Source organism: Cetorhinus maximus, chromosome 19 (genome assembly GCF_964194155.1).
Source record: "Cetorhinus maximus chromosome 19, sCetMax3.hap1.1, whole genome shotgun sequence".
Taxonomy (NCBI): Eukaryota; Metazoa; Chordata; class Chondrichthyes; order Lamniformes; family Cetorhinidae; genus Cetorhinus; species Cetorhinus maximus.
In genome coordinates, this window is record NC_135897.1 from 27,753,830 (window position 1) to 27,766,992 (window position 13,163).

Sequence of the window (13,163 nt, forward strand, 5' to 3'; positions counted from 1 at the left end):
AAATTCAATCATATTGTGGTCACTGCTATCTAGTGGTGTCTTTACTCTGAGGTCATTAATTAATCCTGTCACATTACACAATACCAAGTCTAATATAACCTGCTCTCTGGTTGGTTCCAGAACATGCTGCACTAAGAAACTCTCTCGAAAGCATTCTAAGAACTCCTCATCCAGACTACTACTGCCAATCTGATTTTTCCAGTTTATGTGCAGATTAAAATCACCTATGATTATTGTTGTCCCTTTATCACAAGCACACAATATTTCCTCTTGAATACATTGTTGTACACTGTGGCTACTGTTAGGGGGTTTGTAGACCACTCCCACTAATGACTTTTCCCCCCTACTATTCATCTCCACTGAAACCGATTCTACATCCTGATCTCCTAAACCAAGGTTATCTCTAAGTATTGCACCAATGCCCTCTTTGATTAACAGTGCTACACCTCCACCTTTACCTAGCTTCCTATTCTTCTTGAACGTCATGTACCCCTCAATATTAAGGACACAATCTTTGTCGTCCTGCAGCCACGTCTCTGAAATTGCTATCAGATAATATTTATTTACTTCAACGTGGGCCATCAATTCATTTATTTTGTTATGAGTGCTATGTGCATTCAGATAGGGAACCTTCAGTTTTATCTTTTTGTTATCTTTGTAACATCTAGTCTTGACTGTTGATGTATTCTTAGGTTTTTTCCCTCTGTTCCTTCTTGCCATTCTCTGACCCTCATTTCTATTTCATATTACTATTTTGCTTTCCTGTCTTGACTCTGCACCTCGAATTGCTACCTCTACCCAAGCTTGATCCCTTACCCCTCTTATTTAATTTAAAGCCCTTTCTACTTCCCTAATTATGCAATTTGCAAGGACATTGTCCCAGCATGGTTCAGCTGTAAACCGTCCCAACAGTACACACCCCACTTTCTCCAGTACTGATGCCGGTGTCCCACAAACCGGAGCCCACTTCTCCCACACCAGTCTTTGAGCCACACATTCGTCTCTCTAATCTTATTTGCATGTGGCTCAGGTTATAATCCAGAGATTAATAGTTTTGAAGTTTTGCTTCTTAATTTAGTGCCTAGCTCCTCCTACTGACTTTGCAGAACATCTTTCCGAGTTTTACCTATGTCATTGGTACCTACATGGACCACAACAACTGGATCTTCCTCCTCCCACTGCAAGTTCCTCTCCAGCCCTGGGCAGATATCCCGAACCTTGGCATCCGGCAGGCAACATAGCCGTCTGGACTCTCACTCTCTGCTGCAGAGAACAGTGTCAATCCCCCTCATTATACTATCCGCTACTACCACTACATTCCTTTCTGCTCCCCCTGCTTGAGCGGTTTCCTGCACCACAGTGCCATGGCCAGCCAGCTCATCCACCTTGCAGATTTCGCTTTTATCCACACAGGCTATGAGCACCTCAAACCTGTTTGACAATTGCAAAGTCTGAGGCTCCTCCATTACTGTCTGCTCAGTCCCAGTACCTGCCTCACTGACAGTCACATCCTCCTGTCCCTCACTGCTGACCAAAACAGGTGACCTCCTTCTAAGAGGTGTGACAATCTTCTGGAACAAGTATCCAGGTATTTCTCCCCTTCCCTTATGTTGTGCAGTGTCTGCATTTTGGCTTCCAGATCAATAATCCTGATCCCGAATTCCTCAAGCTGCTTACACTTCCTGCAGATGCGTTTGTCACGGGTTGCCTTGGCGTCCAAAAGCTCCCATATCCCACAGCTGCAATGTAACACTTGTCCTACCATTCTAACTTATGTTATTTAGTTAATTTACTTTAATTACTTTCTTCCTATGTATGCTACAATTTACTGTGTTTATTGAATGCTAGTACCACTGACAACTAAAGGTTATACCCTTAACTACAAAGGTATGTTTTAGATGTCTGTTTAAATTACTTTATTTTTTACTGCTTTTTAAAATTTTTGTTTTATTTTAATTTTAAAGTTTCCAACTTTTGGTTTATTATTTTAAAGTTTTAGCACTTTTTATTTATACATCTACATGAACTTGCTTATCCTAAGTTGGTTTCTCACACTGTCCCTTAGACTAAGCACTTATTGGCCAATCAACTTACTAGCTTCCTGTGACGTCACAGTTGCTTTTTCCCTCTTTTTTCTGGACTGCAGCCTCACAGCAGCTCCCGATTGTCTCCCGCAGGTCCGCTCTGCTTCGACTCCTAGCAAGGTAGCCCTCACTTGAATCCCAGGTCTGTATTTAAAGATGCTCGTCAGCTCCCGACTGTCTCCCGCAGGTCCGCTCCGACTCCTAGCAAGGTAGCCATCACTTGAATCCCCGGTCTGTATTTATAGATGCCCTTCAGCTCCCATCTCCCACGGGCCCGATCTGCTCCAACTCCCAGCAAGGTAGACCTCACTTGAATCCCCGGTCTGTATTTATAGGTCCTCGTCAGCTCCCGACCATCTCCCTCAGGTCTGCTCTGCTCCGGCTCTCAGCAAGGTAGCAATAAATGTTGGCCTAGCAAGCGATGCTCACAGCCCATGAAAGAATTGAAAAAAGATGCACGTGGGGTGCATGAAGGATTGGAGCGAGTGATGCACGTGTGGCTGCCAACAATTGGTGGAGAGGTTGAACAGCGGAATGTAAGTTGAACCCTACAACAAAGCTACTCTGGCTGGAGGGAATGTGGAGCAGTGATGGGGCGGGGGGGGGGCGGCGTGTTGGTGGTGGTGGGGGAAAATGGCATGGGTGGGGGGGGATGTCCAATGCATGGTTAAGATCAAATTGTATGTATTTGTCTAGTTATCACTTGTATTCCATATCACTTTTTATAACTTAAAAAACATCAAAAGAGAAATTCAGAATTTCACAACAGACTTGCATACTCTTTTACATGTATTGTACATGTTGTAAAGTTATTTCTTTAAATGAAGGACAGGTGATAGCTTAAAAACAAATGGAGAGCAGGGGTCCATTGGTCCTCAAATTAAGATTGCTTTACTGATGAATTGCAGAAGGGTGTATTTGATGCAAATAGTAGTGGTTGATCTACTCATACTTTGTTATGCTCGAAAGGCTTTTAGTAATAGACACAGTGATAAACTATCTTAGAAAATTTGTGGGAAAAAGCTGCACGTTTTCTGCTCCATAATTTGTGAATTTTATTCAGTTCAATAACTTCATTGGTGAATTTATTCAGATATTTGAGTTTGTCACAATGATGCATATTATTTCTAAATGCAAATTACGATGTTTAGATGGAAAACCGACATCCAGAGAATTAAGTGAATAAACACATGAATTTGCTGCAGCTCCAATTCTGACAAGTTCTTTTTGAGCAAACGACAAGTTCACTTTTAACTCTCTCTTTATGGAACTTTATATTGATAGTGGCAGAAAAGTGAAATCAATTGAAATTAATTTACCAAGCCTTTGGCTTTCAAAAACAGAAAAGGCTCTATATCCACAGAAGCAAAGTTTGGGCAATTAACTCAGAATGAAGTTAATATATGCACATCTTCCAGATTTTTAACATTCAGACTTTCTGGAATTGGTGGAATAATGTATTTCATATCTCTAATCTGTAACGATACAATCATTAACATGGTTGATCTGAGTATAAGAGATTGTTTAATCTAGTTTAATCTAAATAAGCAACTGTCATGGGAATTCGACCAAAACCAAAAGTTTTAATACCTCGAACATGGCAAATTTCACTGAACTCCAATTATTTTCACAGGCATGGGTCATTGTGCAATTGATGGCACTTTGGATTTATGTCCAAAGGATAAATTAGCACATCTTTGACAACTCCCAGTAATTGAGTACAGAAAGCTTGTTGTACATAAGGCTTGAGCTTGAGGGTACAGGCGAGAAGAAGTTGCAAAGATATGGAAGGGGAGGTCATGAAGGGATTTTTTCTTTTTTATTATTCTTTCACTTGATATGGGTGTCATTGGCTAGGCCAGCATTTATTGCCCATCCCTAATTGTCCTTCAGAAGGTGATGGTGAGCTGCCTTCTATCTAGTGTAGGTACACCGGGGTGGGGAGGGGGGGGGGGGGTCTGTTATGACGGAAGGTCTAGAATTTTGACCCAGTGACAGTGAAGGAATAGCAATACAGTTCCAAGTCAGGATGGAATGTGGCTTGGAAAGGAACATGCAGGTGGTGGTGTTCCCATGCATCTGCAGCCCTTGTCCTTCTAGGTGGAAGAGGTTGCAGGTTTGGAAGGTGCTGTTGAAGGAGCCTTGGTGAGTTGTTGCAATGCATCTTGTAGATGGTACACACTGCTGCCACTGTATGTCGGTGGTGGAGGGAGTGAATGTTTAAGATGGTGGACGGGGCACCAATCAAGCGGGCTGCTTTGTCCTGGATGGTGTTGAGCTTCTTGAGTGTTGTTGGAGCTACACTCTTCCAGGCAAGTTGAGAGTACTCCATCACACTTCTAACTTGAGCCTTGTAGATGTTGGACGGGTTTTGGGGTGTCAGGAGGTGAGTTACATCTCTGTGGAATTGCCAACCTCTAACCGGCTCTTGTAGCTACAGTATTTATACGACTGGTTAGTTCAGTTTCTGGTCAATGGTAACCCCCTGGATGTTGATAGTGAGGGATTCAGCGATGGTAATGCTATTGAATGTCAAGGAGCGATGATTGGATTCTCTCGTTGGAGATGGTCATTGCATGACACTTGTGTGGCGCGAATGTTACTTGCCACTTATCAGCCCAAGCCTGAATGTTGCCCGGGAATTGCTGCATATGGGCACAGGCTGCTTCAGTATCTGAGTCGGAATGGTGATGGAGGAAAGGTCATTAATGAAACAGTTGAAAAAGGTTGGGCCAAGGACACCACTCTGAGGAACTCCTGCAGAGATGTCCCGGAACTGAGATGATTGGTCTCCAACAATCACAACTATTTTCCTTTGTGCGAGGTATGCCTCCAACCAGTGAAAATGTTCCCCCCCCACCCTCCGATTCCCATCGACTCTGGTTTTGCTAGAGTTCCCTGATGCCACACACGGTCAAATGCTGCCTTGATGTCAAGGGCAATAACTCTCACCTCACCTCCGGAGTTCAGCTCTTTTGTCCATGTTTGGACCAACACTGTAATGAGATCAGGGGCTGAGTTGCCTTGACGGAACCCAAATTGCATGTCGGTGAGCAGGTTATTTCTTAATAAGTGCCACTTGATAGCACTGTCAGCAACCCCTTCCATCACTTTGCTGATGACTGAGAATAGACTGATGGGGCGGTAACTGACCAGAGGTTGGATTTGTCCTGCTTTTTGTGGCAGGACAAACCTGGGCAATTTTCCACATTGCTGGACAGGTACCAGCATTGTATCTGTACTGGAACAGCTTAGTTAGGGATAAGGCTAGTTTTGGAGCACAAATCTTCAGTACTATTGTCAGGGCCCAAAGCCTTTGCAGTAACCAGTGCCTTCAATTGTTTCTTGATATCACATGGAGTGAATCAAATTGGCTGAAGACTGGCATCTGGCATGCTGGGGACTTCAGGAGGATGCCGAGGTGAATCATCCACTCGGCACTTCTGGCTGAAGACGGTTGCAAATGCTTCAGCCTTGTCTTTGCACTGAATTAATGAAAATAGGGATTTTTGTGGAACTGCCTCCTCCAGTTAATTGTTCAATTGTCCCCCACTGGATAAGAAAGGTTAAATGTAATGAAATTGGAGTGAGGGTGTTCGTGTAAGCTGGGGGTGTTGGGAGATGAGGGTGAAGTTCCAATGGACACAGGAGTTCTGGGGAAACTGAACTTTACTGCAAATAAATGCAAAGTGATTAATTTTGGTGGAGAGAATGAGAAAGAGACAACAGAAACTAAATGGTGCAATCCTGAAGAGGGTTCAGGATCAGTGAGACCTGGGGTGTATGTACACAAGTCTTTGAAGGTGGCAGGGTAAGTTGAAGAGTTAAAAAGACATAGGAGTTTCATAAATAGCAGTATAGATTACAAAAGCAAGGACACTGCATTACACTCTTATCAAGCACAGGTTAGGTCCCAGCTAGGGGATGGTATTGAATCCTGGGTATCAAACTTTAGGAAGGATGTCAAAGCCTTAAGGAGGATGCAGAGGGAAGTTACTAGAATGGTGTCAGGGATAAAAGGTTTCAGTTACCTGGAGAGACTGGAAACTAGGGCTGTTGCAGTGAAGGTTAAAGAGTGTGATTTGTTCAAAAACATGAAGGGTCTTGTTAGAGTAAATGAGTCAGCCATTAGTTAGCAAAAACAGGTTTGAAGTAATTACTAAAAGAACCAAAGGTGACATGAGGGATAAAAAGTTTATGCAGCAAGTTATGATGAGGTGGAATGCAATGCTTCAAAATGTTGTGGAAGCAGATTAAATTAATAACTTTCAAAGAGGAATCGTATGAAAAATTTGCTGGGCTATGAAGCAGGGGAGTTGCACTAATTAGATAGCTCTTTCAAGGAGCCAGCACAAGCACAAATGGACTGAACAGCCTCCTTCTGAATTGTATTAGTCAATGTTTCATTCTAAGCTAACAAATATAACTTAACTGCAGTGTTTCCAAAGTTGACACTTACTTTTATTTTGAGTCAGTAAATGCAGACTGACAAGTGGGTATTCTATACCAATTAAACTGTTTATGAACGGTTTAGCATTATTGCTCTTTAAGAAATGAAACTGTTTCAATGCTTTTTTTTAACCAGTTGCTTTCCTCTCCTCTTCTGATGTTACTAACTCCTTGCTTGGGTACAATTCCATAGACTCCAGTTACTCCCAATAGTTATTCAAAATGGTCATTTTTCTGTGTCAGCTATGATGCTAAGTGGAAACTGGAGGCTGTTTACCTACAGGAAACATTACAGACCATGTCTTGATGATTTTTACCGAAGGCCTAGAAGACTCTCATTCAAATACTTCCTACCTGGGTCACAAGATCACATCACGGAAAACGACTCGGGATAATTTTCTCTTCCCTCATCCAGGAACAGTGAAGCTAATTGCCCCAGCCAACCTCTAATTGAGATTACCTAAATCAGCACAGGCCTGCATTGAATTTAGGAATAGTTCATTGATAACTTGTTGAATATCTGTAAAGTTTTTACACATTTTCTTGTTTCAAACTATTGTGAACACGTGGAGAGTGATGGAAAACCAAATGAGGAAATATTGTGAAATAAGGAAATAAGATGAGACAGCATCACGCAAGATAAGTTCTGCAAGGTTTTTGCTGCATTTATTTTCCACATATAGTCAAAAATAATATTTATAAGAAAATTTAAAAACTGCTCTGGAAAAACAATATCAAAACTCACTAATAGACTTGCCTATCCCATCCTATTGCATGTTTTCTGCGGGGAGCTTATTTTATGCTCCTTTCTAAAGCCTGAATTGAACCTGGCTTTCTCTCCTAATATCAGTGTCCTGTGTTTCATGCTGTTATAATGATATAAGCACCAATCACTCATAAGGGGTGCTGTAAAAAAATTGTGGGTTCATTTATTTAGACTAGGCACATGAGAACATATATATATATATATATATATATATACAGGTAGAAAGCTTGAAGATATCAGCAGCAGGACTGTGTGTGTGCGCGCGCTCTGCTCAAAAGCAAAAGTGAAACTAAGACTGGATTGCCTAACACACTTCCCTTTTAGTGATGTCATTTAACTATCCCTTAAAGGCATTTTACAACATCCCCCTTTATTTTTAAAGATATTTCACACCATTCCAAAAAAGTACAACTATTTACACGTTCATGTTAAGTTACAATTACTGAATAAGTGTATAGAACTGATGAATCTGAGTCTCTAAAGCACAGAGGTAATCTGCTGGTATTCCCAGATCTTGTAATGCTAACCTTGTCTGGAGGTTTCTTTAATTGCTCACAGTGATCTGTGTGATGGTCATTCTTTGATACTTTTCCTGGTTACATTTGGGACATTGTCCTAAATGCAATAGGACTGTACAGTGGCTGAGGAGCTGGAGTGGATCTGATTTGTCCTCAGTTATGCCTCACCGTTGCGCTTGTGTATGTAATGGCTTCATAGGACCTTGGTTCCAAACAAATCCATGTCATCTCGGCTGGTTGCCATATACATGCCTTCTGTGGGATCATGGACATGAACTCGTTGTCCCAACTGTAAACTTGGCAATTCTGCACCTGCATTTTTATCATGCACATTGGTCATCATCTCTACTTTCTGAGAGTGTAGAATGGGTAAGAGTAGGTAAAGTGGTATGCACTGGTCTGCCAAATATGAGCTCTGCCGGTGATGGAATAGTTGCACTTCAAGGTGTCACTCTCAGATGTCACATTTTAATGTGTAGTACTTGCTTGATCTGTCTACATTTCAGAATTAGGGATTTCACCCTGTAAATCATTCATTCAGCTAGGCCATTAGATTTAGGGCAATGAGGTGACTTAGTAGTGTAATCAACACAACATTTCCCTCACACATCCTGAAATGGCTTACTAATTAATTGAGGACCATTATCTCTAATAATCTCTCTAGGCACACAAAATAGAATGAAAACAGCACTTAGAGTGGGTGTGACAGCTGTTTTTTTTTCAAGTCAAATATTTATTGACAAGGCATATTTCTTAGTACAAAACACGATTAATGCAGTTGTTATTCACTGTGGTACTGGCGAAGTCCAATGGACATTGTGTTTTATTTAAGTTGGCTTCCATCTTTCAAAGTAATCAATTTATTTTTGGTCCTAATCTTCACACTTACAGTACTATGCTCCTGTGCCATTCCATTACTCCAGCTTCTTGGGATTGTTAACAGCAACATAATGGTACAGGACAACAAGGAGGAAAAGGGATACCCCCAGCATGTTGGCAAAGATCGCTAGCTGTACGTCTGTGATCATCCACCCAGGGGTTTACAAATTAGATCCCACTCCCAGTCCTGACTGCAGGCCACGTCTCTCCAACAGCCGTGACAGTTGTATTGTCGAATAATGGGGTATTGTCAAATAATGGGATATTTGATAAGTAGTCAATGATGACAATGCAGTCAGTGCTGTGGCCATGAAAGAGGTCAGATGCTATTTTTGGCTAAGAATGGGTAGGAACCTCATAGAATCAGCAGTTCTTTGTGCAAACTTGGCTCTTGACATGCCTCATACTTCTTGACGACAACTTCAATGTCACTGTTCATTCCCAGCCAACAAACTCTCACCCTTGCGAATCTTCTCATTCCATCTATGACCACGTGTTGAGTGATGAAGTTGTTGAAGAATGGATTTTTAAAAATATTTTTGGGGAATATTGTGTTATTCTGCAAGGAAGACCGGGTGCCTGTGTTTGTGTGTTAATGATTCAATTAAGCTGGGCAAGAGATTAATAGCAGTCAGGTTGTCTGGGGAGTTTAAAGCATGAAAAGGGTAGACGGGTTAAGTTTGAGGTACAAGTAAATAGTTTAGATTTAACATTTACATTTTAGATAAGTTGAGAGTTTGTTTGAATATCAAAGGGGAAGTCAGAGTTCACAAGAAACATGGTTGCATCTTGCAGGAGTTCCATAGGTAAATAGTAGTGGGGGTATTATATTTTATTGACCCAAAAGCAAAGACAAGATAGAGACATAAAAGATTTTATATTGGAAGGGGCTGACTTTCAAAGCGGTGTGTGGACAATGGAACCTGAGATGAAATGGAAAAAAAGTATTTTAGAATTACTTTACAGACCTTAGAGAAAGAGATAGCTGGAGCTGAGCTGGGAGCTGTTAGCCCTGGGCTTGGAGGAAACGTATTTTGAATCACTCAGCTAGTCAAGCCAGAAAAACTTGGGCTGCAACAAGTAGCCTTATTCTGAAGTGGATTCCACCGCAGAGTGGAAGAAGGTAGAGGTCACATGGTATGTCTTTATTGAAACTGCAGAATTTTGCTTGGTACAATATTACTGGATTTCATATTAGACATCTATAAGGGAGTGTTGCCTGGAAGGTATTTACTTGTGGGTTTGACCAAGTAGAGTGTTTTGGGGGGCATGTTTTGTAAGGCTAACCTTAATTGGGTAACTGTAATCTTGTGTGTTTAAGTTTTCTTTTATTCTTATTAAAGGAACTTTTACTTTTAATTTTTAAAATCCCAAAAGTGTGATTGGACCTCTTACTGAGGAGATCGGTACATCGTCTTCTCGTTTTCAGAATACAAAACAGGGTAAGCCAAGCTTCCTTTTGGGATTTGGTTTGCGCAGCAGTTAACACCAGCTGTGGTCACAACACCAAAAAGATAGCTATGAAAATGCATGATTCCAAGCACTACAGCTAATGTTTCCTGCTTGATGTTGGAATAGTTGGATTGCGTTACCAGAAGAGATTCTGAAGCAAATACAACTGGTTTGCCTTTTTGTAGCATGTGTGCTCCCAGACCTTTCCGTGAGGCATCTATGTCCACGGTAGTTGTCTGGGATTGAAAAATTGCAATATCAATGCTTCTGTTAATGGCCTTTTTAATGCTTCTAAGAGGTATTGGTGGTCTTCGTGCCACAGGAAAGACACATCCCTTCCCAACAATTCCCTTAGCGATGAAGGCTTACAAGCAAAATTGGGAATGTATGGAGATAAGAAATTAAAGAGACCTAGACATCTTTGAAGATAGTCCTTATTTTGAGGAGTTGGCATGACTTAAATATCCTCTATTTTACTTGGATCGAGACATATGCCAGCACTGGAATAAATAAAACCAAAAGAATTGATCTGCTGCACATTGATAGCACATTTCAGACTGTTGAACACCAACCCTTCATGCCGCTTGCAACATTAAGGGCAGATTATGGTCATGTTTTTGCTTTGTTCTTCCCGCAACATCAATGTTATCGGTGATACAGATGCATCCTGGCACAGTGCACATAATAAGGGTCCATGTGAGCTTGAAAGAGATCCTAGCTAACAGATAGGCTGAAAGGAAGTCATTGAAGACAGTATTGTCTGAATGGGTTTGGAATGTAGTATGCTCTTGGGACTTCTCCGTGAGATGTACTGACCAGTAGGCATGCTTAGCATCAAGATTCAACAAGAATTTTGCACCTGTAAATCTTGGATTTAACTCTTCAAATGGGGGTATTTTATAAGGACATTTAAAAGCTGCATTTAAACATTGTGGATCGAAGCATTCTCTCAATGCACATTTTTATGACACATGATAGAGCTGCACTAATCTATGTGCTCCTGTCCTCTTCTAATGATTCCATCTTTCTCCATTGCGTCTACTTCGACCTTCAATTTGTCTTGCAAGTAGATGTTGCACTTATGTAGTGGATCAATGGATGGACTTGCATTCTCCTGAAAGTATAATATTGCAGCTCCCATGAAACTGCCAATTTTGTTGAAACATTCTGGATATTTCGATGTTAGGTCATGAACTGAGATGATAGGAATAGTTTCTTAGGTTGGTCTGCTGTGTGACGTCTGAATGATTCCAAGGATTGTCACTAGTGCGGGGTCATGGCATGCCGGTAGGCCTGTGACCACTGGGTCTTCACTCTCCACGATGTAGAACATCTATGACAGCCAGGAAAATTGATTGTACTTGCACTCCAGGACTATGGATCCTGTACACCAAAATTGTGTAGTAGGTTTCACCATGGCCTTCCATATTTGTGGATACATGCCAATTAGAATTCGCAGGGGCAGAATGTTGGCACTTGCCCCTGCATCAATCTTGGCCAATATCGAATAGTTGCTAGCTTTCTTAGGACAGATCATTTGGATCTTGGGAAACACTTTGGATGGTGTGATTGCATGTACATTTTCCACAAGATTGATGGTGTGAAAAACATGTGTTCACCACCCTTTGTCTCATTATGCACATCATCGTCATTTGCCGGTTTGTCAATCACCTCATGTATGTTTCTGACGGGATGCCGGATAGTCATTCTTATTGCTTGAAGGTACCCATTGCGTACAGTCTGTTTGGATCAGTACACGGCTCTTTGTAGCTGCATCAGCCTTTGCCCTAGTGCACCACCACTGCTAATGGCCCTTTCTGCCGTATGCTTTGTAGAATTGATGGAAAGCTGGGCATTCCCTTGGTGCATGCAGAAGGCCACACCTTCCACATGTCCTGCTAGGTTTAGGTGTTCTAACAAGTGCATCAACAATTGGGGTGGTACTTAGGACCTATAAGCTACGTCTACCTGCGAGGATCGCTTCGTACCTACATCCATCCTTGAGTAGTTCTTTGATGCTATATGTTTTGGGCTTGTCTAGCAGATCTTTTGTGATGCTTCCATGGGAGTGGACGCGATCATCAATTCAACAATTCTGTCTGCTAGTTCTGCGTCTGAAAAATCATAGTACAAGCCCCTTTCTCGGCATCTGCTGACAAAATGGTCTCTGTCGGCTGTTGTTGAAGTGACATGAACCTTAGTCAATGAACATACAATTTTAGCCTGATTCTGGTGCAGTTTTCCAAAGCAAGCCATATCTTTTGAGGATCCTTTAGCTCTTCTTATGTTCATCCTGACATGTTCAGCCTGTGTAGACCTTCATTTCCAATTACTAAGCAAATTTTTATGGCTTGCTTGTCTGGCTCCGAGAGGTGTCAGCTGTGGCTCAGTCCATAGCACCCTCGCCTTTGAATCAGAAGGTTGTGGGTTCATGTCCCACTCCCGGAAACCAAGAACTGTGATTGTACTCAAAAGAGTTGCAATCTGTGACTGTTGATAACTCGAAAGAATTTTTTTTGTCTGGCTCCGACACACCTGAATCGAGAATCCATAGCTCTGTATACTGCTTGAACATTTTGAATTCAGATAGTAGGTCAGCTACATCCCAGTTCGAATTAGAGAATTTTGTGGACAGTCTGACAATATCCTTTTCACCTTCCTTCTCCTATAGTACCTGGGATGAGTGTCACTGTAGCCACTTCTGTGCATGTTTCCAAAGCTCCTCCCATTATAATCGCAACCTTCTCTGGCCCAATTTTTATGACTATTTTCTTTTTTTTGTTTGATTCTCCCTCACTCACTATAGATCTGGTCCACACCCTAGTCACTCGCCTTTCCTGACTGGGCTAACCCAGTGCTAGTCCTCTTGATGCGCTGTCCCACCCACTGAACTGACAGGCTCTGCTCTGCAATCTCACCACAAGGGGTCCGTCTCTTACCAGCTGCTTACTTGATCACTATCTCACTGCGTCTTCCAAGTTATTCTGTGCGGTCAATATGCTGCGTTTGCGACAC

At 41.8% G+C, this 13,163-nt stretch overlaps 2 protein-coding genes across 2 annotated transcripts in view; both read right to left on the minus strand.

Annotated features, from left to right (window-relative positions):
* Positions 1–13,163, minus strand: part of stag1a (STAG1 cohesin complex component a) — a 233,123-nt gene that overhangs the window by 165,765 nt on the left and 54,195 nt on the right. The window lies entirely within an intron of this gene.
* LOC144694158 (dolichyl-diphosphooligosaccharide--protein glycosyltransferase subunit 4) lies at positions 8,530–8,912 on the minus strand. Its single transcript, XM_078564499.1, has one exon. It carries the CDS (start codon positions 8,843–8,845, stop codon positions 8,732–8,734), a length of 114 nt encoding a protein of 37 aa, XP_078420625.1. The 5' UTR covers positions 8,846–8,912; the 3' UTR covers positions 8,530–8,731.